General features: G+C 42.3%; 1 protein-coding gene across 1 annotated transcript in view; it reads right to left on the reverse strand.

Moving 5' to 3' along the window:
* LOC139569991 (growth arrest-specific protein 7-like) overlaps positions 1-21,485 on the reverse strand; it is a 121,648-nt gene that overhangs the window by 58,741 nt on the left and 41,422 nt on the right. Inside the window, exon 3 of the mRNA XM_071391407.1 lies at positions 17,730-17,807. Within this exon, the coding sequence (XP_071247508.1) occupies positions 17,730-17,807 (78 nt within the window). The remainder of the gene's footprint in view (positions 1-17,729; positions 17,808-21,485) is intronic.

The following is a 21,485-nucleotide window of genomic DNA, read 5'->3' on the forward strand; positions in this document are numbered from 1 at the left end:
TTGTAATTACAGAGATCATACGTTTCCTGTAGTTCTTGACCAGGTTTGCACACACTGCAGCAGGGATTTTGGCCCACTCCTCCATACAGACCTTCTCCAGATCCTTCAGGTTTCGGGGCTGTCGCTGGGCAAATGGACTTTCGGCTCCCTCCAAAGATTTTCTATTGGGTTCAGGTCTGGAGACTGGCTAGGCCACTCCAGGACCTTGAGATGCTTCTTACGGAGCCACTCCTTAGTTGCCCTGGCTGTGTGTTTCGGGTCGTTGTCATGCTGGAAGACCCAGCCACGACCCATCTTCAATGCTCTTACTGAGGGAAGGAGGTTGTTGGTCAAGATCTCGCGATACATGGCCCCGTCCATCCTCCCCTCAATACGGTGCAGTCGTCCTGTCCCCTTTGCAGAAAAGCATCCCCAAAGAATGATGTTTCCACCTCCATGCTTCACGGTTGGGATGGTGTTCTTGGGGTTGTACTCATCCTTCTATTCCTCCAAACACGGCGAGTGGAGTTTAGAGCAAAAAGCTCTATTTTTGTCTCATCAGACCACATGACCTTCTCCCATTCCTCCTCTGGATCATCCAGATGGTCATTGGCAAACTTCAGACGGGCCTGGACATGCGCTGGCTTGAGCAGGGGGACCTTGCGTGCGCTGCAGGATTTTAATCCATGACGGCGTAGTGTGTTACTAATGGTTTTCTTTGAGACTGTGGTCCCAGCTCTCTTCAGGTCATTGACCAGGTCCTGCCGTGTAGTTCTGGGCTGATCCCTCACATTCCTCATGATCATTGATGCCCCACGAGGTGAGATCTTGCATGGAGCCCCAGACCGAGGGTGATTGACCGTCATCTTGAACTTCTTCCATTTTCTAATAATTGTGCCAACAGTTGTTGCCTTCTCACCAAGCTGCTTGCCTATTGTCCTGTAGCCCATCCCAGCCTTGTACAGGTCTACAATTTATCCCTGATGTCCTTACACAGCTCTCTGGTCTTGGCTATTGTGGAGAGGTTGGAGTCTGTTTGATTGAGTGTGTGGACAGGTGTCTTTTATACAGGTAACGAGTTCAAACAGGTGCAGTTAATACAGGTAATGAGTGGAGAACAGGAGGGCTTCTTAAAGAAAAACTAACAGGTCTGTGAGAGCCGGAATTCTTACTGGTTGGTAGGTGATCAAATACTTATGTCATGCAATAAAATGCAAATTAATTACTTAAAAATCATACAATGTGATTTTCTGGATTTTTGTTTTAGATTCCGTCTCTCACAGTTGAAGTGTACCTATGATAAAAATGACAGACCTCTACATGCTTTGTAAGTAGGAAAACCTGCAAAATTGGCAGTGTATCAAATACTTGTTCTCCCCACTGTACATATACAGTGGGGAGAACAAGTATTTGATACACTGCCGATTTTGCAGATTTTCCTACTTAAAAAGCATGTAGAGGTCTGTAATTTTTATCATAGGTACACTTCAACTGTGAGAGACGGAATCTAAAACAAAAATCCCGAAAATCACATTGTATGATTTTTAAGTAATTAATTAGCATTTTATTGCATGACATAAGTATTTGATACATCATAAAAGCAGAACTTAATATTTGGTACAGAATCGTTTGTTTGCAATTACAGAGATCATACGTTTCCTGTAGTTCTTGACCAGGTTTGCACACACTGCAGCAGGGATTTTGGCCCACTCCTCCATACAGACCTTCTCCAGATCCTTCAGGTTTCGGGGCTGTCGCTGGGCAATACGGACTTTCAGCTCCCTCCAAAGATTTTCTATTGGGTTCATGTCTGGAGACTGGCTAGGCCACTCCAGGACCTTGAGATACTTCTTACGGAGCCACTCCTTAGTTGCCCTGGCTGTGTGTTTCGGGTCGTTGTCATACTGGAAGACCCAGCCACGACCCATCATCAATGCTCTTACTGAGGGAAGGAGGTTGTTGGCTAAGATCTCGCAATACATGGCCCCATCCATCCTCCCCTCAATACGGTGCAGTCGTCCTGTCCCCTTTGCAGAAAAGCATCCCCAAAGAATGATGTTTCCACCTCCATGCTTCACGGTTGGGATGGTGTTCTTGGGGTTGTACTCATCCTTCTTCTTCCTCCAAACACGGCGAGTGGAGTTTAGACCAAAAAGCTCTATTTTTGAATCATCAGACCACATGACCTTCTCCCATTCCTCCTCTGGATCATCCAGATGGTCATTGGCAAACTTCAGACGGGCCTGGACATGCGCCTGCTTGAGCAGGGGGACCTTGTGTGCGCTGCAGGATTTTAATCCATGACGGCGTAGTGTGTTACTAATGGTTTTCTTTGAGACTGTGGTCCCAGCTCTCTTCAGGTCATTGACCAGGTCCTGCCGTGTAGTTCTGGGCTGATCCCTCACCTTCCTCATGATCATTGATGCCCCACGAGGTGAGATCTTGCATGGAGCCCCAGACCGAGGGTGATTGACCGTCATCTTGAACTTCTTCCATTTTCTAATAATTGTGCCAACAGTTGTTGCCTTCTCACCAAGCTGCTTGCCTATTGTCCTGTAGCCCATCCCAGCCTTGTACAGGTCTACAATTTATCCCTGATGTCCTTACACAGCTCTCTGGTCTTGGCCATTGTGGAGAGGTTGGAGTCTGTTTGATTGAGTGTGTGGACAGGTGTCTTTTATACAGGTAACGAGTTCAAACAGGTGCAGTTAATACAGGTAATGAGTGGAGAACAGGAGGGCTTCTTAAAGAAAAACTAACAGGTCTGTGAGAGCCGGAATTCTTACTGGTTGGTAGGTGATCAAATACTTATGTCATGCAATAAAATGCAAATTAATTACTTAAAAATCATACAATGTGATTTTCTGGATTTTTGTTTTAGATTCCGTCTCTCACAGTTGAAGTGTACCTATGATAAAAATGACAGACCTCTACATGCTTTGTAAGTAGGAAAACCTGCAAAATTGGCAGTGTATCAAATACTTGTTCTCCCCACTGTACATATACAGTGGGGAGAACAAGTATTTGATACACTGCCGATTTTGCAGATTTTCCTACTTAAAAAGCATGTAGAGGTCTGTAATTTTTATCATAGGTACACTTCAACTGTGAGAGACGGAATCTAAAACAAAAATCCCGAAAATCACATTGTATGATTTTTAAGTAATTAATTAGCATTTTATTGCATGACATAAGTATTTGATACATCATAAAAGCAGAACTTAATATTTGGTACAGAATCGTTTGTTTGCAATTACAGAGATCATACGTTTCCTGTAGTTCTTGACCAGGTTTGCACACACTGCAGCAGGGATTTTGGCCCACTCCTCCATACAGACCTTCTCCAGATCCTTCAGGTTTCGGGGCTGTCGCTGGGCAATACGGACTTTCAGCTCCCTCCAAAGATTTTCTATTGGGTTCATGTCTGGAGACTGGCTAGGCCACTCCAGGACCTTGAGATACTTCTTACGGAGCCACTCCTTAGTTGCCCTGGCTGTGTGTTTCGGGTCGTTGTCATACTGGAAGACCCAGCCACGACCCATCATCAATGCTCTTACTGAGGGAAGGAGGTTGTTGGCTAAGATCTCGCAATACATGGCCCCATCCATCCTCCCCTCAATACGGTGCAGTCGTCCTGTCCCCTTTGCAGAAAAGCATCCCCAAAGAATGATGTTTCCACCTCCATGCTTCACGGTTGGGATGGTGTTCTTGGGGTTGTACTCATCCTTCTTCTTCCTCCAAACACGGCGAGTGGAGTTTAGACCAAAAAGCTCTATTTTTGAATCATCAGACCACATGACCTTCTCCCATTCCTCCTCTGGATCATCCAGATGGTCATTGGCAAACTTCAGACGGGCCTGGACATGCGCCTGCTTGAGCAGGGGGACCTTGTGTGCGCTGCAGGATTTTAATCCATGACGGCGTAGTGTGTTACTAATGGTTTTCTTTGAGACTGTGGTCCCAGCTCTCTTCAGGTCATTGACCAGGTCCTGCCGTGTAGTTCTGGGCTGATCCCTCACCTTCCTCATGATCATTGATGCCCCACGAGGTGAGATCTTGCATGGAGCCCCAGACCGAGGGTGATTGACCATCATCTTGAACTTCTTCTATTTTCTTCTATTTTCTAATAATTGCGCCAACAGTTGTTGCCTTCTCACCAAGCTGCTTGCCTATTGTCCTGTAGCCCATCCCAGCCTTGTGCAGGTCTACAATTTTATCCCTGATGTCCTTACACAGCTCTCTGGTCTTGGCCATTGTGGAGAGGTTGGAGTCTGTTTGATTGAGTGTGTGGACAGGTGTCTTTTATACAGGTAACGAGTTCAAACAGGTGCAGTTAATACAGGTAATGAGTGGAGAACAGGAGGGCTTCTTAAAGAAAAACTAACAGGTCTGTGAGAGCCGGAATTCTTACTGGTTGGTAGGTGATCAAATACTTATGTCATGCAATAAAATGCTAATTAATTACTTAAAAATCATACAATGTGATTTTCGGGATTTTTGTTTTAGATTCCGTCTCTCACAGTTGAAGTGTACCTATGATAAAAATTACAGACCTCTACATGCTTTTTAAGTAGGAAAATCTGCAAAATCGGCAGTGTATCAAATACTTGTTCTCCCCACTGTATATATACATATATATATACATACACATACCTATATAGACATACATACATATATACAACTACACATACATATACATACAAATACATATATATACATGCACATACCTATATAGACATACATACTTTTTAAAGAATATACCTTCCTGTATTAATCCACAAACCCTGCCACCCTTCCCCCAATTGGAGTCAACTAATAAACAATAACACTTCTACCTTCAGTTTAAACATCTTATACACATTTTACAGACAATCTATTTTACAATAGTTATATTTAGTTTGTTTTTAGTCCTTCCTCTATTTCTTATGTCAATCCAGTTTGATTTCTATTTACCATATATTTGTAACTGTCACGTTCCTGACCTGTTTTCCTTTGTTTTGTATTTGTTTTAGTTGGTCAGGGCGTGAGTTGGGTGGGTTGGTCTAGGTTTGATTTTCTATGTTGGGATTTTGTGTTCGGCCTGGTATGATTCTCAATCAGAGACAGCTGTCAATCGTTGTCCCTGATTGAGAATCATACTTAGGCAGCCTGGGTTTCACTTGTGTTTTGTGGGTGTTTGTTCCTGTGTCAGCGTTTGGGCCACACAGGACTGTTTCAGGTTAGTCACGTTTGTTGGTTGTTGTATTTTGTAGTGTTTGTTATTTTCCCATTAAAATATGAATACTTACCAATCCGCATCTTGGTCCGATCCATGCTCCTCCTCGTCTGAGGAGGAGAACGACTACGACAGCCGTTACAGAAACACCCACCATAACAGGACCAAGCGGATTGGAGAAGGAAGGCAAGAACAATAGCAATGGGGAAAAGAGGAATGGACTTGGGAGGAAATCCTAGACGGTAAAGGACCCTGGGCAGAGCCAGTGGAGTGTCGCCGCCCCAAAGCGTAGCTGGAGGCAGCGAAAGCGGAGAGGAGGTTTTATGAGGCGAAAGCAAGGCAGAGCGGCTGGAAGCCCGAGAGGCTCACCCAAAAATTTCTTGGGGGGGGCTAAAGGGGAGTGTGGCGAAGCCGGGTTGGATACCCGAGCCAACTCCCCGGGCTTACCGTGGAGTGAGAGGGCGTCGTACTGGTCAGACACCGTGTTATGCGGTGGAGCGCACGGTGTCCCCAGTACGCGTGCTTAGCCCAGTGCGGGCTATTCCACCTTGCCGCACTGGGAGGGCTAGGTTGGGCATCGAGCCGGGTGCCATGAAGCCGGCCCAACATATCTGGCCTCCAGTACGTCTCCTCGGGCCGGCGTACATGGCACCAGCCTTACAGGTGGTGTCCCCGGTTCGCCTGCATAGCCCAGTGCGGGCTATTCCACCTCGCCGCACTGGCAGGGCTACGGGGACCATTCAACCTGGTAAGGTTGGGGAGGCTCGGTGCTCAAGAGCACGTGTCCTCCTTCACGGTCCGGTATATCCGGCGCCACCTTCCCACCCCAGCCCAGTACCATCAGTGCCGACACCACGCACCAGGCTTCCAGTGCATTTCCAGAGCCCTGTTCCTCCTCCACGCACTCTCCCTGTGGTGCGTGTCTCCAGCCCAGTGCCTCCAGTTCCGGCACCACGCACCAGACCTACTGTGCGCCTCAGCAGGTCAGAGTCGGCCGTCTGCTCAACACCGCCTGCGCTGCTTGCCTGCTCAGCGCAGCCTGTGTCTGAACTGCCTGCCTTCCCAGCGCTGTCTGAACTGCCTGCCTTCCCAGCGCTGTCTGAACTGCCTGCCTTCCCAGCGCTGTCTGAACTGCCTGCCTGCACAGCGCTGCCCGTCTGTCCCGAGCCTTCAGAGCCGTCCAGCCAGGACCAGCCAGAGCCGTCCAGCCAGGACCAGCCAGAGCCGTCCAGCCAGGACCAGCCAGAGCCGTCCAGCCAGGACCAGCCAGAGCCGTCCAGCCAGGACCAGCCAGAGCCGTCCAGCCAGGACCAGCCAGAGCCTTCCAGCCAGGATCAGCCAGAGCAGTCCAGCCAGGATCAGCCAGAGCCGTCCAGCCAGGATCAGCCAGAGCCGTCCAGCCAGGAGCTGCCAGCCAGCCAGGATCCGCCGGAGCCTTCTGCCAGCCAGGATCCGCCGGAGCCTTCCGCCAGCCAGGATCCGCCGGAGCCTTCCGCCAGCCAGGATCCGCCGGAGCCTTCCGCCAGCCAGGATCCGCACCTCAGTCCGGTGCTGCCCCTCAGTCCGGTGCTGCCCCTCAGTCCGGTGCTGCCCCTCAGTCCGGTGCTGCCCCTCAGTCCGGTGCTGCCCCTCAGTCCGGTGCTGCCCCTCAGTCCGGTGCTGCCCCTCAGTCCGGTGCTGCCCCTCAGTCCGGTGCTGCCCCTCAGTCCGGTGCTACCCCTCAGTCCGGTGCTACCCCTCAGTCTGTTACTGCTCTTTGGAATAGTGGGATTGACATGGAGGGTGGATATTGGGAGGAGGCCACGGAAGCGGGGGTTGACTATGGTGGGGTGGGGACCACGACCAGCGCCAGAGCCGCCACCGTGGACAGACGCCCACCCAGACCCTCCCCTAGACTTTGTGCTGGTGCGCCCGGAGTTCGCACCTTAAGGGGGGGGGGTTCTGTCACGTTCCTGACCTGTTTTGTATTTGTTTTAGTTGGTCAGGGCGTGAGTTGGGTGGGTTGGTCTAGGTTTGATTTTCTATGTTGGGATTTTGTGTTCGGCCTGGTATGATTCTCAATCAGAGACAGCTGTCAATCGTTGTCCCTGATTGAGAATCATACTTAGGCAGCCTGGGTTTCACTTGTGTTTTGTGGGTGTTTGTTCCTGTGTCAGCGTTTGGGCCACACAGGACTGTTTCAGGTTAGTCACGTTTGTTGGTTGTTGTATTTTGTAGTGTTTGTTATTTTCCCATTAAAATATGAATACTTACCAATCCGCATCTTGGTCCGATCCATGCTCCTCCTCGTCTGAGGAGGAGAACGACTACGACAGCCGTTACAGTAACTGCGTTATTTCACAAAGGTTCTGTGTATGCATTGTTTGCACGTGTTTATTTGCATTAAGTGTGTGTGGACTGTATGTCAGTGTGTGTGTGTTGGAGAGAATGATTATACAGTCCAGATGAGGTAACCTGTTGTGTTTAGTGAAACTAGACTCCATTGGCTGATGATCCTGAACAAACCAACGTGTCGTTGGATTGGATTACATTGGAGAGCACAAAGGTTAGAGTTCATTAGGCTGGATGAAGCAGACCCCAAGCACTTAATTTACAGTTATACATTATACTGACAGCTATACCTTATACAGATAGATATACCTCATACAGACAGATATACAGTACCTCATACTGTCAGATACTGTATACCTTATACTGTCAGATATACCTCATGCTGACAGATACTGTATACCTCATACTGACAGATATACCTCATACTGACAGATATACCTCATACTGACAGATATACCTCATACTGACAGATATACCTCATACTGACAGATATACCTCATACTGACAGATATACCTCATACTGTCAGATATACCTCATACTGTCAGATATACCTCAAACTGACAGATATACCTTATAGTGACATATATACCTCATACTGACAGATACTGTATACCTCATACTGACAGATACTGTATACCTCATACTGACAGATATACCTCATACTGTCAGATATACCTCATACTGTCAGATATACCTTATAGTGACAGATATACCTCATACTGACAGATACTGTATACCTCATACTGACAGATATACCTCATACTGACATATATACCTCATACTGAGAGATATACCTCATACTGACAGACATACCTTATATTGACAGATATACCTCATACTATCAGATATACCTTATACTGACAGATATACCTCATACTGACAGATATACCTTATATTGACATATACCTCATACTATCAGATATACCTTATACTGACAGATATACCTCATACTGACAGATATACCTTATACTGACAGATACTGTATACCTCATACTGACAGATATACCTTATACTGACAGATATACCTTATATTGACAGATATACCTTATATTGACAGATATACCTTATACTGACAGATATACCTTATATTGACAGATATACCTCATACTGACAGATATACCTCATACTGACAGATATACCTCATACTGACAGATATACCTCATACTGACAGATATACCTCATACTATCAGATATACCTTATATACCTTATACTGACAGATATACCTCATACTGACAGATATATCTCATACTGACAGATATACCTCATACTGACAGATATACCTCATACTGACAGATATACCTCATACTATCAGATATACCTCATACTGACAGATATACCTCATACTGACAGATATACCTCATACTGACAGATATACCTCATACTGACAGATATACCTCATACTATCAGATATACCTTATATACCTTATACTATCAGATATACCTTATACTGACAGATATACCTCATACTGACAGATATATCTCATACTGACAGATATACCTCATACTGACAGATATACCTCATACTGACAGATATACCCCATACTGACAGATATACCTCATACTGTCAGATATACCTCATACTGACAGATATACCTCATACTGACAGATATACCCCATACTGACAGATATACCTCATACTGACAGATATACCTCATACTGACATATATACCTCATACTGACAGATATACCTTATACTGTCAGATATACCTCATACTGTCAGATATACCTCATACTGTCAGATATACCTCATACTGACAGATATACCTCATACTGACAGATATACCTCATACTGACAGATATACCTCATACTGTCAAATATACCTCATACTGACAGATATACCTCATACTGACAGATATACCTTATACTGACAGATATACCTCATACTGACAGATATACCTCATACTGACAGATATACCTCATACTGACAGATATACCTCATACTGACAGATATACCTCATACTATCAGTTATACCTCATACTGACAGATATGCCTTATACTGTCAGATATACCTCATACTATCAGATATACCTTATACTGACAGATATACCTCATACTATCAGATATACCTTATACTGACAGATATACCTCATACTGACAGATATACCTTATATTGACATATATACCTCATACTATCAGATATACCTTATACTGACAGATATACCTCATACTGACAGATATACCTTATACTGACAGATACTGTATACCTCATACTGACAGATATACCTTATACTGACAGATATACCTTATATTGACAGATATACCTTATATTGACAGATATACCTTATATTGACAGATATACCTCATACTATCAGATATACCTTATACTGACAGATATACCTTATATTGACAGATATACCTCATACTGACAGATATACCTCATACTGACAGATATACCTCATACTGACAGATATACCTCATACTGACAGATATACCTCATACTGACAGATATACCTCATACTATCAGATATACCTTATATACCTTATACTGACAGATATACCTCATACTGACAGATATATCTCATACTGACAGATATACCTCATACTGACAGATATACCTCATACTGACAGATATACCTCATACTATCAGATATACCTCATACTGACAGATATACCTCATATTGTCAGATATACCTCATACTGACAGATATACCTCATACTGACAGATATACCTCATACTGACAGATATACCTCATACTGACAGATATACCTCATACTGACAGATATACCTCATACTATCAGATATACCTTATATACCTTATACTATCAGATATACCTTATACTGACCGATATACCTCATACTGACAGATATATCTCATACTGACAGATATACCTCATACTGACAGATATACCTCATACTGACAGATATACCCCATACTGACAGATATACCTCATACTGTCAGATATACCTCATACTGACAGATATACCTCATACTGACAGATATACCCCATACTGACAGATATACCTCATACTGACATATATACCTCATACTGACAGATATACCTTATACTGACAGATATACCTCATACTGACAGATATACCTCATACTGACAGATATACCTTATACTGTCAGATATACCTTATACTGACAGATATACCTCATACTGACAGATATACCTCATACTGACAGATATACCTCATACTGACAGATATACCTCATACTGACATATATACCTCATACTGACATATATACCTCATACTGACAGATATACCTTATACTGTCAGATATACCTCATACTGTCAGATATACCTCATACTGTCAGATATACCTCATACTGACAGATATACCTCATACTGACAGATATACCTCATACTGACAGATATACCTCATACTGTCAAATATACCTCATACTGACAGATATACCTCATACTGACAGATATACCTTATACTGACAGATATACCTCATACTGACAGATATACCTCATACTGACAGATATACCTCATACTGACAGATATACCTCATACTGACAGATATACCTCATACTGACAGATATACCTCATACTATCAGTTATACCTCATACTGACAGATATGCCTTATACTGTCAGATATACCTCATACTGACAGATATACCTCATATTGTCAGATACTGTATACCTCATACTGTCAGATATACCTCATACTGACAGATATACCTCATACTGACAGATATACCTCATACTGACAGATATACCTCATACTGACAGATATACCTCATACTGACAGATATACCTCATACTGACAGATATACCTCATATTGACAGATATACCTCATACTGACAGATATACCTCATACTGACAGATATACCTCATACTGTCAGATATACCTCATACTGACAGATATACCTCATACTGACAGATATACCTCATACTGACAGATATACCTCATACTGACAGATATACCTCATACTGACAGATATACCTTATACTGTCAGATATACCTCATACTGTCAGATATACCTCATACTGTCAGATATACCTCATACTGACAGATATACCTCATACTGTCAGATATACCTCATACTGACATGTATACCTCATACTGACAGATATACCTCATACTGACAGATATTCCTCATACTGACAGATATACCTCATACTGACAGATATACCTCATACTGACAGATATACCTCATACTGACAGATATACCTCATACTGACAGATATACCTCATACTGACAGATATACCTTATCCTGACAGATATACCTTATACTGACAGATATACCTTATACTGACAGATATACCTCATACTGACAGATATACCTCATACTGTCAGATATACCTTATACTGACAGATATACCTCATACTGACAGATATACCTCATACTGACAGATATACCTCATACTGACAGATATACCTCATACTGACAGATATACCTTATCCTGACAGATATACCTTATACTGACAGATATACCTCATACTGACAGATATACCTCATACTGACAGATATACCTTATACTGACAGATATACCTCATACTGACAGATATACCTCATACTGACAGATATACCTTATACTGTCAGATATACCTTATACTGACAGATATACCTCATACTGACAGATATACCTCATACTGACAGATATACCTCATACTGACAGATATACCTCATACTGACAGATATACCTCATACTGACAGATATAGCTCATACTGACAGATATACCTCATACTGACAGATATACCTCATACTGACAGATATACCTTATACTGTCAGATATACCTCATACTGTCAGATATACCTCATACTGTCAGATATACCTCATACTGACAGATATACCTCATACTGTCAGATATACCTCATACTGACATGTATACCTCATACTGACAGATATACCTCATACTGACAGATATACCTCATACTGACAGATATACCTCATACTGACAGATATACCTCATACTGACAGATATACCTCATACTGACAGATATACCTCATACTGACAGATATACCTTATACTGACATATATACCTCATACTGTCAGATATACCTCATACTGACAGATATACCTCATACTGTCAGATATACCTCATACTGACAGATATACCTCATACTGACAGCTATACCTCATACTGTCAGATATACCTCATACTGACAGCTATACCTCATACTGACAGATATACCTCATACTGTCAGATATACCTCATACTGACAGCTATACCTCATACTGACAGATATACCTCATACTGACAGATATACCTCATACTGTCAGATATACCTCATACTGACAGATATACCTCATACTGACAGATATACCTTATACTGACAGATACTGTATACCTCATACTGACATATATACCTCATACTGACAGATATACCTCATACTGACAGATATACCTCATACTGACAGATATACCTCATACTGACAGATATACCTCATACTGTCAGATATACCTCATACTGACAGATATACCTCATACTGACAGATATACCTCATCCTGACAGATATACCTCATACTGACAGATATACCTCATACTATCAGTTATACCTCATACTATCAGTTATACCTCCTACTGACAGATATACCTCATCCTGACAGATATACCTCATCCTGACAGAGCAGAGCAGGTTAACAGTTAAGTTAACCTCTTGACACTACAGGGGGTGCTGTTTCAACTTGGACATTTATCGTTCCCAAATTAAACTGCCTCGTACTCAATTCTTGCTCGTACAATATGCATATTATTACTATTGGATAGAAAACAATCTCTAGTTTCTAAAACCGTTTGAATTATGTCTGTGGGTGAACCAGAACTCTTTCTGCAGCGAAATCCATGACAGGAACTGCGAAGGTCTGAAAACGAGGCTCTGTTCTCAGATCAGTTTAAAGCTCTGTATGTATCCTATGGGTCGACATGAACTGCACCCGCCTTCCCCTGGATGTCAGTAACCAATGAGAAGTGGAATGGAGTGTCTACGTAGTTCTCAGAGCTTATAAAAGGCCAAGGAACGAAGTGCGCTCTCTTTTCGTTGTTCGTCATTGCGCAAAGCAAGACCTCAAGATGGCATTTTGAAACGCTCAGTTATCGGCCTTAGCTATATCCGTCTGTAATTTAATTCGATATAGGTGTTAGAAACATCATAACGAAGTTATTTTAAACCGAGTTATATCAGTTTATGCGAGTATATTGCTATTTTCGGAATTTCCTTAGTATTGCGTTTTGGGGATTTGGGAATGTTGTGGCCACATAGCTATTGTTAGCTGCTAATTCCGAAGTTGAAGACGACATTTTACAACCAAGCAACGATTCTTTTGGACAAAGGACACCTTGCCCAAGATTCTGATGGAAGCTCGTCCAAAAGTAAGAACTATTTATGATGTTATTCCGTATTTATGTGGAAAAATGTAAACGCATTTGTCCGCCGTTATTGCGGCACTAGTCTGGCTGTAACGCACACTATATGTCTAGTAACGTTCATTTTAAAAATCTAACTCAGCGGTTGCATTAATAACTAATGCATCTTTCATTTGCTGTCCAACCTGTATTTTTTAGTCAATCTAATCGATAAATAATCGTAAACTTAGGTGCCTTTCAAAGATGGCGCCGGCCAGAATGCATGACCTGTTGCCACTGATCACATTGTATAACAACGATTTGTGCTGATAAATATGCACATTTTCGAACAAAACCTATATGCATTGTGTAATATGATGTTACAGGACTGTCATCTGACGAAGTATATCAAGGTTAGTCAAAAATTATATATCTTTTGCTGTATTGTTACGATCGCTAACCTGTGATGCTGGTAAATTGCTTGTGTTTCTGGCTATTGTGCTAAGCTAATATAATGCTATATTGTGTTTTCGCTGTAAAACACTTAAAAAATCTGACATATTGGCTGGATTCACAAGATGTTGGGCTTTCATTTGCTGTACGCTGTGTATTTTTCAGAAATGTTTTAAGATGAGTAATTAGGTATTTGACGTTGGTCTCTGTAATTATTCTGGCAGCTTCGGCACTATTTCAGATTGCAGCTGCAATGTAGAACTGTGATTTATACCTGAAATATGCAAATTTTTCTAAAAAAACATATGCTATACAATAAATATGTTATCAGACTGTCATCTTATGAAGTTGTTTCTTGGTTAGTGGCTATATATATCTTTATTTGGTCGAATTTGTGATAGCTACTGATGGAGTAAAAAACTGGTGGAGTAAAAAAAGTGGTGTCTTTTGCTAACGTGGTTAGCTAATAGATTTACATATTGTGTCTTCCCTGTAAAACATTTTAAAAATCAGAAATGATGGCTGGATTCACAAGATGTGTATCTTTCATCTGGTGTCTTAGACTTGTGATTTAATGATATTTAGATGCTAGTATTTACTTGTGACGCTATGCTAGGCTATGCTAGTCAGCTTTTTTACTGTGGGGGGTGCTCCCGGATCCGGGTTTGGGAGGAATTAGAGGTTAATGCAATTGAATTCCATTACTCTTTTTCTTTCTATCTTGTATCAGTATTCACTAAGGTGTTCCCCTGAGATTATCAATCTCTTTTTCAAGAGAAACCTGTCCGAGCAGTCAACTTGCTCATATGTTGTTGTTTTTATTGTATTTTTAAGAGCAGAGCACTGTACACCCAGACGACTCCAGATCGCAGATAAAATTAGCCACAGGAAGTGTGTGTGGTCAGAGGCCTCTGTGGAATTCTATGCATGTTGCCACACAGCGGTAGGCCTATACACAACCCTAAGGACACTGGCAAATGAGAAAGAGTTAGAGAAAGAGGGGGACAGAGAGAGAGAAGAGAGAGAGAGAGAGAGAGCGAGAGAGAGAGAGAGAGCGAGAGAGAGCGAGAGAGAGCGAGAGAGAGAGATTTGTGATGTCTTTATTCTTTTGGAACTCCTGTGAGTGTTATGTTTACTGTTCATTTTTATTGTTTATTTCACTTTTGTACATGATCTACTTCACTTGCTTTGGCAATGTTAACATATGTTTCCCATGCCAATAAAGCCCCTTGAATTGAATTCAATTGAGAGAGAGGAGAGAGAGAAAGAGAGGAGAGAGAGGAGTGAGGGAGAGAAAGTGGAGAGAAAGTGAAGAGTGAGAGAGAGAGAGAGAGAGAGAGAGAGGAGAGAGCGTAGAGAGAGGAGAGAGCAAGGGGAGAGAGAGGAGAGAGAAAGTGGAGTGAGAGAGAGCGAGTGAGTGAGAGAGTGAGAGAGAGAGGAGAGAGAAAGAAAGAGAGGAGAGAAGGGAGAGAGGATTGAGAGAGAGAAAGTGGAGATAGAAAGAGAGAGGAGAGAGAGGAGAGAGAGAGAGAGAGAGAGAGAAAGAGAGAGAAAAAAAAGTGGAGAGAAAGAGAGAGGTGAGAGGAGAAGGAGGAGAGAGAGAGAGAGAGAAAGTGGAGATAGAAAGAGAGAGAGGAGAGAGAGAGAGGAAAGAGAGAGGAGAGAGAGAAGAAAAACAAGTGGAGAGGGAGAGGAGAGAGGAGAGGGAGAAGAGAGAGAGAAAGTGGAGAGAGAGAGAGAGAGAGAGAGAGAGAGAGGAGAGAGAGAAATAAAATAATACCACCAAAATAATACCAAAATGTACGCTTGCTTTATCGAATTCCAAAAAGCATTTGATTCTATTTGGCATACAGGACTGTTCTACAAAGTTATTGAAAGTGGTGTAGGGGGTAAAACATATGACATAATTAAATCAATGTATACTGGCAATACTTGCAGCATTAAAATTGGCAAGAAAATAACAGAATTCTTTAACCAGGGGCAGGGCCTTCGCCAGGGTTGCAATCTGAGCCCTGCACTCTTCAATATTTACATCAACAAATTGGCCAGCATTCTAGAAAAATCCTCAGCCCCTGGTCTCCACAATTCAGAGGTTAAATGCCTACTCTTCGCAGATGACCTATGCCTGCTGTCACCCACAGCACATGGCCTACAGCAGAGCCTGGACCTGCTAGAGCAGTACTGCCAGACCTGGGCCCTGGTAGTAAATCCCAAAAATACTAAAATAATGATTTTCCAGAGAAGATCCAAATATCAGGGAATTAGACCAAAGTTCTCAATTGGTATAAAATATATAGTGTACTGCACACACTACAATTACTTAGGTTTAAAAATAAGCTCAACTGGACACCTTAATGAGGCAGTGAATGAACTGAGAGAGAAAGCACGCAGGGCATTCCACGCCATAAAAAAACAAATTCAAATTGAAATACCTATTAAAATTTGGCTAAAACTAATTGAATGTGTCATTGAACCAATTGCACTTTATGGCAGCGAGGTGTGGGGTCCACTTGCAAAACAAGATTTCACCAAATGGGACAAACACCCCATTGAAACACTGCATGCAGAGTTCTGTAAGATTCTCCTACATGTCCAGAGGAAAACTACAAACAATGCATGCAGGGCAGAGTTAGGCTAATATAATAATAAAAACAAAAAAAATAGCAATTACGTGTTTGGAAACATCTAAAATACAGTGACCCCCTCTCATATTATTACCAAGCCCTGCAATGCCAAGAGCTGAGCAAAGAAAAGAGTCCCCTCATCTAGCTGGTCCTGGGGCTGAGTTCACAAACCTGTTCTACTAACACCCTGAAGCATCAGGACCAGAACATCCAATCAATCAGAATAAACCAAATTACAACACAATCAAAACAAAACTACATTGCTTATTGGGAAACACAAGCACAAAGCAAAATGCAGTGCTATCTGGCCCTAAATTGACAGTACACCATGGCTAACTATTTGACCATGGTTACTGATCAAAACCTTAGAAAAACCTTGACAAAGTACAGGCTCAGTGAGCACAGCCTTGCCATTGAGAAGGGTAGACACAGAAAAACCTGGCTCCCTGTAGAGAAAAGGCTGTGCACCACTGCACAACAGCAGAACCTGAGACAGAGCTGCATTTCCTGACAAAATTTAAAAAATATAAAGCAATTAGAGAATGTCATTTCCCCAAATTTTAAACACTTATTCAAGGTTTCAAATACCTCTCTGATGAGAGTAGGCTACCCGTCCTGTTGGGGGAGGACGCAGAGAGCTGTGGGTTGGCAGCGCACTACATTTCTGCTTGCCATAAGATGAGGGACAGTGTCTGACAGAGCAATCAACTTGCACATGTACTCTACTGTATGCTTATTGTTATTGTTCAATGTATGGTTATTTTGACCCTTGGTTATTGTTACTGTTGTCCTGTTGACAATTTTGAATCTTATTATTTTCATATTGTAAATATCCAGAGAGAGAGAGCGAGAGAGCGAGAGAGAGCTTTAGTACCTGTAGGTAGTGAGTTCTTGTGTTTCAGAGGGGTGTTGGGTGTCCCAGGTACCCTGGAAGGTCTCTCCCATGTTGTCTCTGGAACCAGACAGGAACATGAAAGCCAATTGAACTTGTGGTCAGAAATACATGGACACTGAGAGAAATAAAGTATTGAAGTATTCAGCCACCTCGACTTCTTTCACATTTTCTTACACTACAGCAATATTTTAAAATGTATTAAATAAAACAATTTCCTCAGCAATCCACACACAAAACACAATAATGAAAAAGCAAAAACAGGTTTTTATACATTTTGCAAATACTTATAAATCCGTATGATGTTTTACCCAATAAATTACTGGGAGTTTATATATGGAGTGTGTGACTGTCTTTATTTTTATAGTTTATTCGCCATTAGTTAACACCTCCACACAAAATAATTTTTCTGGGTGTGCGCCAGCTCATGTTTTTTATTCTGCAAATATATATTTTTTTTAAATACAGAAATACCTTATTTACATAAGTATGCTATGAGACTTGAAATTGAGCTCAGGTGCATCCTGTTTCCATTGATCATCCTTGAGATGTTTCTACAACTTGATTGGAGTCCACCTGTGGTAAATTAAATTGATTGGACATGATTTGGAATAGCACACACCTGTCTATATAAGGTCCCACAGTTGACAGTGCATGTCAGAGTAAAAACCAAGCCATGAGTGTCAGGACCCGGTTACGAACTCGGGTCTCCGGTGTGAGAAACAGTCACTTAGCAAACTGAGCCACTAATAGTCGGCAGAACCCAGAAGATGAGGCAGACACAGCAGTACTAGTGACGGTGTTTTAATAAAGTAAAAAGGAAAGTACTTCAGGCAAAAATATAAATCCACAACGTCAAAAATAATTCCAAGAGAAAAAAGGTAATCCTCCAAGACAAAAGGTAAATCCACAAGGTGGTAGATACCGCGGGGAAAAAACCTCAAAAGAATAATCAAAAATAAATAAACAAGAACAAAAACAGAGTACCTCAAGAGAATCCAACAGGAGTAACAAATGTTCACAGCATCGCTAGGGCTGGGTGCTAACATACAAACACAGAGCAAAGAACTGAGGAAAACTAAGGGTTTAAATACATACAAGGGAAACGAGGCACAGGTGCAAATAATAACTGGAAACAAGGGAAAACAAAAGGGTCAAAAAAGCACAATGGGGGCATCTAGTGGCCAAAACCGGAACAATCCTGGCCAAATCCTGACACATGAGGTCGAAGGAATTGTCCGTAGAGCTCCGAGACAGGATTGTGTCAAGGCACAGATCTGGTGAAGGGTACCAAAAACTTTCTGCAGCATTGAAGGTCCCCAGAACACAGTGGCCTCCATCAATCTTCAATGGAAGAAGTTTGGAACCACCAAGACTCTTCTTAGAGCTGGCCGCCCGGCCAAACTGAGCAATAGGGGGAGAAGGGCCTTGGTCAGGGAGGTGAACAAGAACCCGATTTTCACTCTGACAGAGCTCCAGAGTTCCTCTGTGAAGATGGTAGAACCTTCCAGAAGGACAACCATCTCTGCAGCACTTCACCAATTAGGCCTTTATGGTAGAGTGGCCAGACTGAACTCATTCCTCAGTAAAAGGCACATGACAGCCCGCTTGGAGTTTGGCAAAAGGCACCTAAAGACTCTCAGACCATGAGAAACAAGATTCTCTGTTCTGATGAAACCAAGATTGAACTCCTTGGCCTGAATGCCAAGCGTCACATCTGGAGGAAACCTGGTACCATCTCTACGGTGAAGCATGGTGGTGGCAGCATCATGCTGTGGGGATGTTTTTCAGCGGCAGGGACTGGGAAACTAGTCAAGATCGAGGCAAAGATGAACGGAGCAATGTACAGAGAGATCCTTGATGAAAACCTGCTCCAGAGCGCTCAGGAACTCAGACTGGGGCGAAGGTTCACCTTCCAACAGGACAATGACCCTAAGCACACAGCCAAGACAATGCAGGAGTGGCTTCGGGACAAGTCTCTGAATGTCCTTGAGTGGCCCAGCCAGAGCCCGGACATCTCTGGAGAGACCTTAAAATAGCCCGAACATCTCTGGAGAGACCTGAAAATAGCTGTGCAGCAACGCTCCCAATCCAACCTGACAAGCTTGTAGCGTCATACCCAAGAAGACTCAAGGCAATAATCGCTGCCAAAGGTGCTTCAACAAAGTACTGAGTAAAGGGTCTGATTTATGCAAATGTGATTTATGTAAATGTGATATTTCTAAAAACATGTTTTTGCTTTGTCATTATGGGGTATTGTGTATAGATTGATGAGGGAAAAAAACTAATTGTAATACATTTTTGAATAAGGCTAATAACCAAACAAAATGTGTTTAAAGTCAAGGGGTCCGAATACTTTCCGAAGGCACATACTGTAGAATATCACCACCCTGGATTTGATTTCAGGTCCCAATTTAAAAAAAAATATATAATATTTCACCTTTATTTAACTAGGTAGGCCAGTTGAGAACAAGTTCTCATTTACAACTGCGACCTGGCCAAGATAAAGCAAAGCAGTGCGACAAAAACAACACAGAGTTACACATAAACAAACGTAGAGGCAATAACATAATAGAAAAATCTAACCAAGAGGGTTACATGAAATAAACACTTGTTCATATTAAGATCCATGTTAAGACGAATATGTTGACCGTTTCTGTCCAACCCAACCAAGAAATAACACTGCCTTTGTTACTGTATCAACTTCTTAGACAGAGATAAGAATATGAGACAGATTAACTCAGTGTGTGAACCTGCTGTTTTCCAAAGGGACAATCAAAGACAACAAAGCAAAAAATGTTTTTATGTCTTTATTTACTCTTACGGTGACACCCTGTTCATGGTCTTCACCTCTATGTCCATGTTTGTTTTTCCGCTTTCTCGTCAAGTCCATGTGTTAAAAACACCAGGTGCACCACACATTGAGTAAATCCAATTATGTCTAGCTGTTTAACTTCACCAATAGACGCTGCCTCACTCTTTCAATTCGTGTATCCCCATTTCGCTCTTGCCGGAGGAAGCAAAAACAAGAGGAGAGAGAGAATGAAAAGATGATGAGAAGCACAATTGACACAGACCCTGACAGAGAGAGAGAACATCTCAGATTCACTTAACTCCAATATCCATATACACAATACACCATTTATCTCAATTACCCTTTAGTGTCACAAGAGCCTTTGAGACATAACAGCTTTCATTTCATTTGTGTCTTTGGCTCACACTGAGCTGTCTGCCTGAACTAAGCAGAGAGGGAAACGGAGCCAAAACCATCAGCTCAGATGACATGCATGGAGAGAGAGAGAGGGAGAGAGAGAGAGGGAGAGAGAGAGAGGGAAGAGAAAGAGAGATACATTTGACAGACGGACTCCAAGGAGAGAGTCTGTCCCTTCAAATCTGATGTATCACACAATCACAAATGGTTTATTAAAAGGTGAGTTCTGCCCCTATTTCACTCTGCTAGCTTGTCAAAGAAAATCATTCCGATAACAGGAATCGGGTATTAATGGAGAGACATACAGTATAACCAGATTAGCTCTGTCAATGTATCCTCCTCTTAGGAGCTACAGCAGTCCCAATGTCATCCTGAGAAGTCTCTCTCAGTCTCATTACGCTATCATAATGATACACCAAGACAGCATTCAATCAAATCTCGACTACAATCTCGATAACTGTCATGATGCTATTAAAAAACATTGCAGGAGAGATTTGATTGAATCATTCTGAATCATTCTGTTGATG

This window comes from Salvelinus alpinus, chromosome 3 (assembly GCF_045679555.1).
Source record: "Salvelinus alpinus chromosome 3, SLU_Salpinus.1, whole genome shotgun sequence".
NCBI lineage: Eukaryota > Metazoa > Chordata > Actinopteri > Salmoniformes > Salmonidae > Salvelinus > Salvelinus alpinus.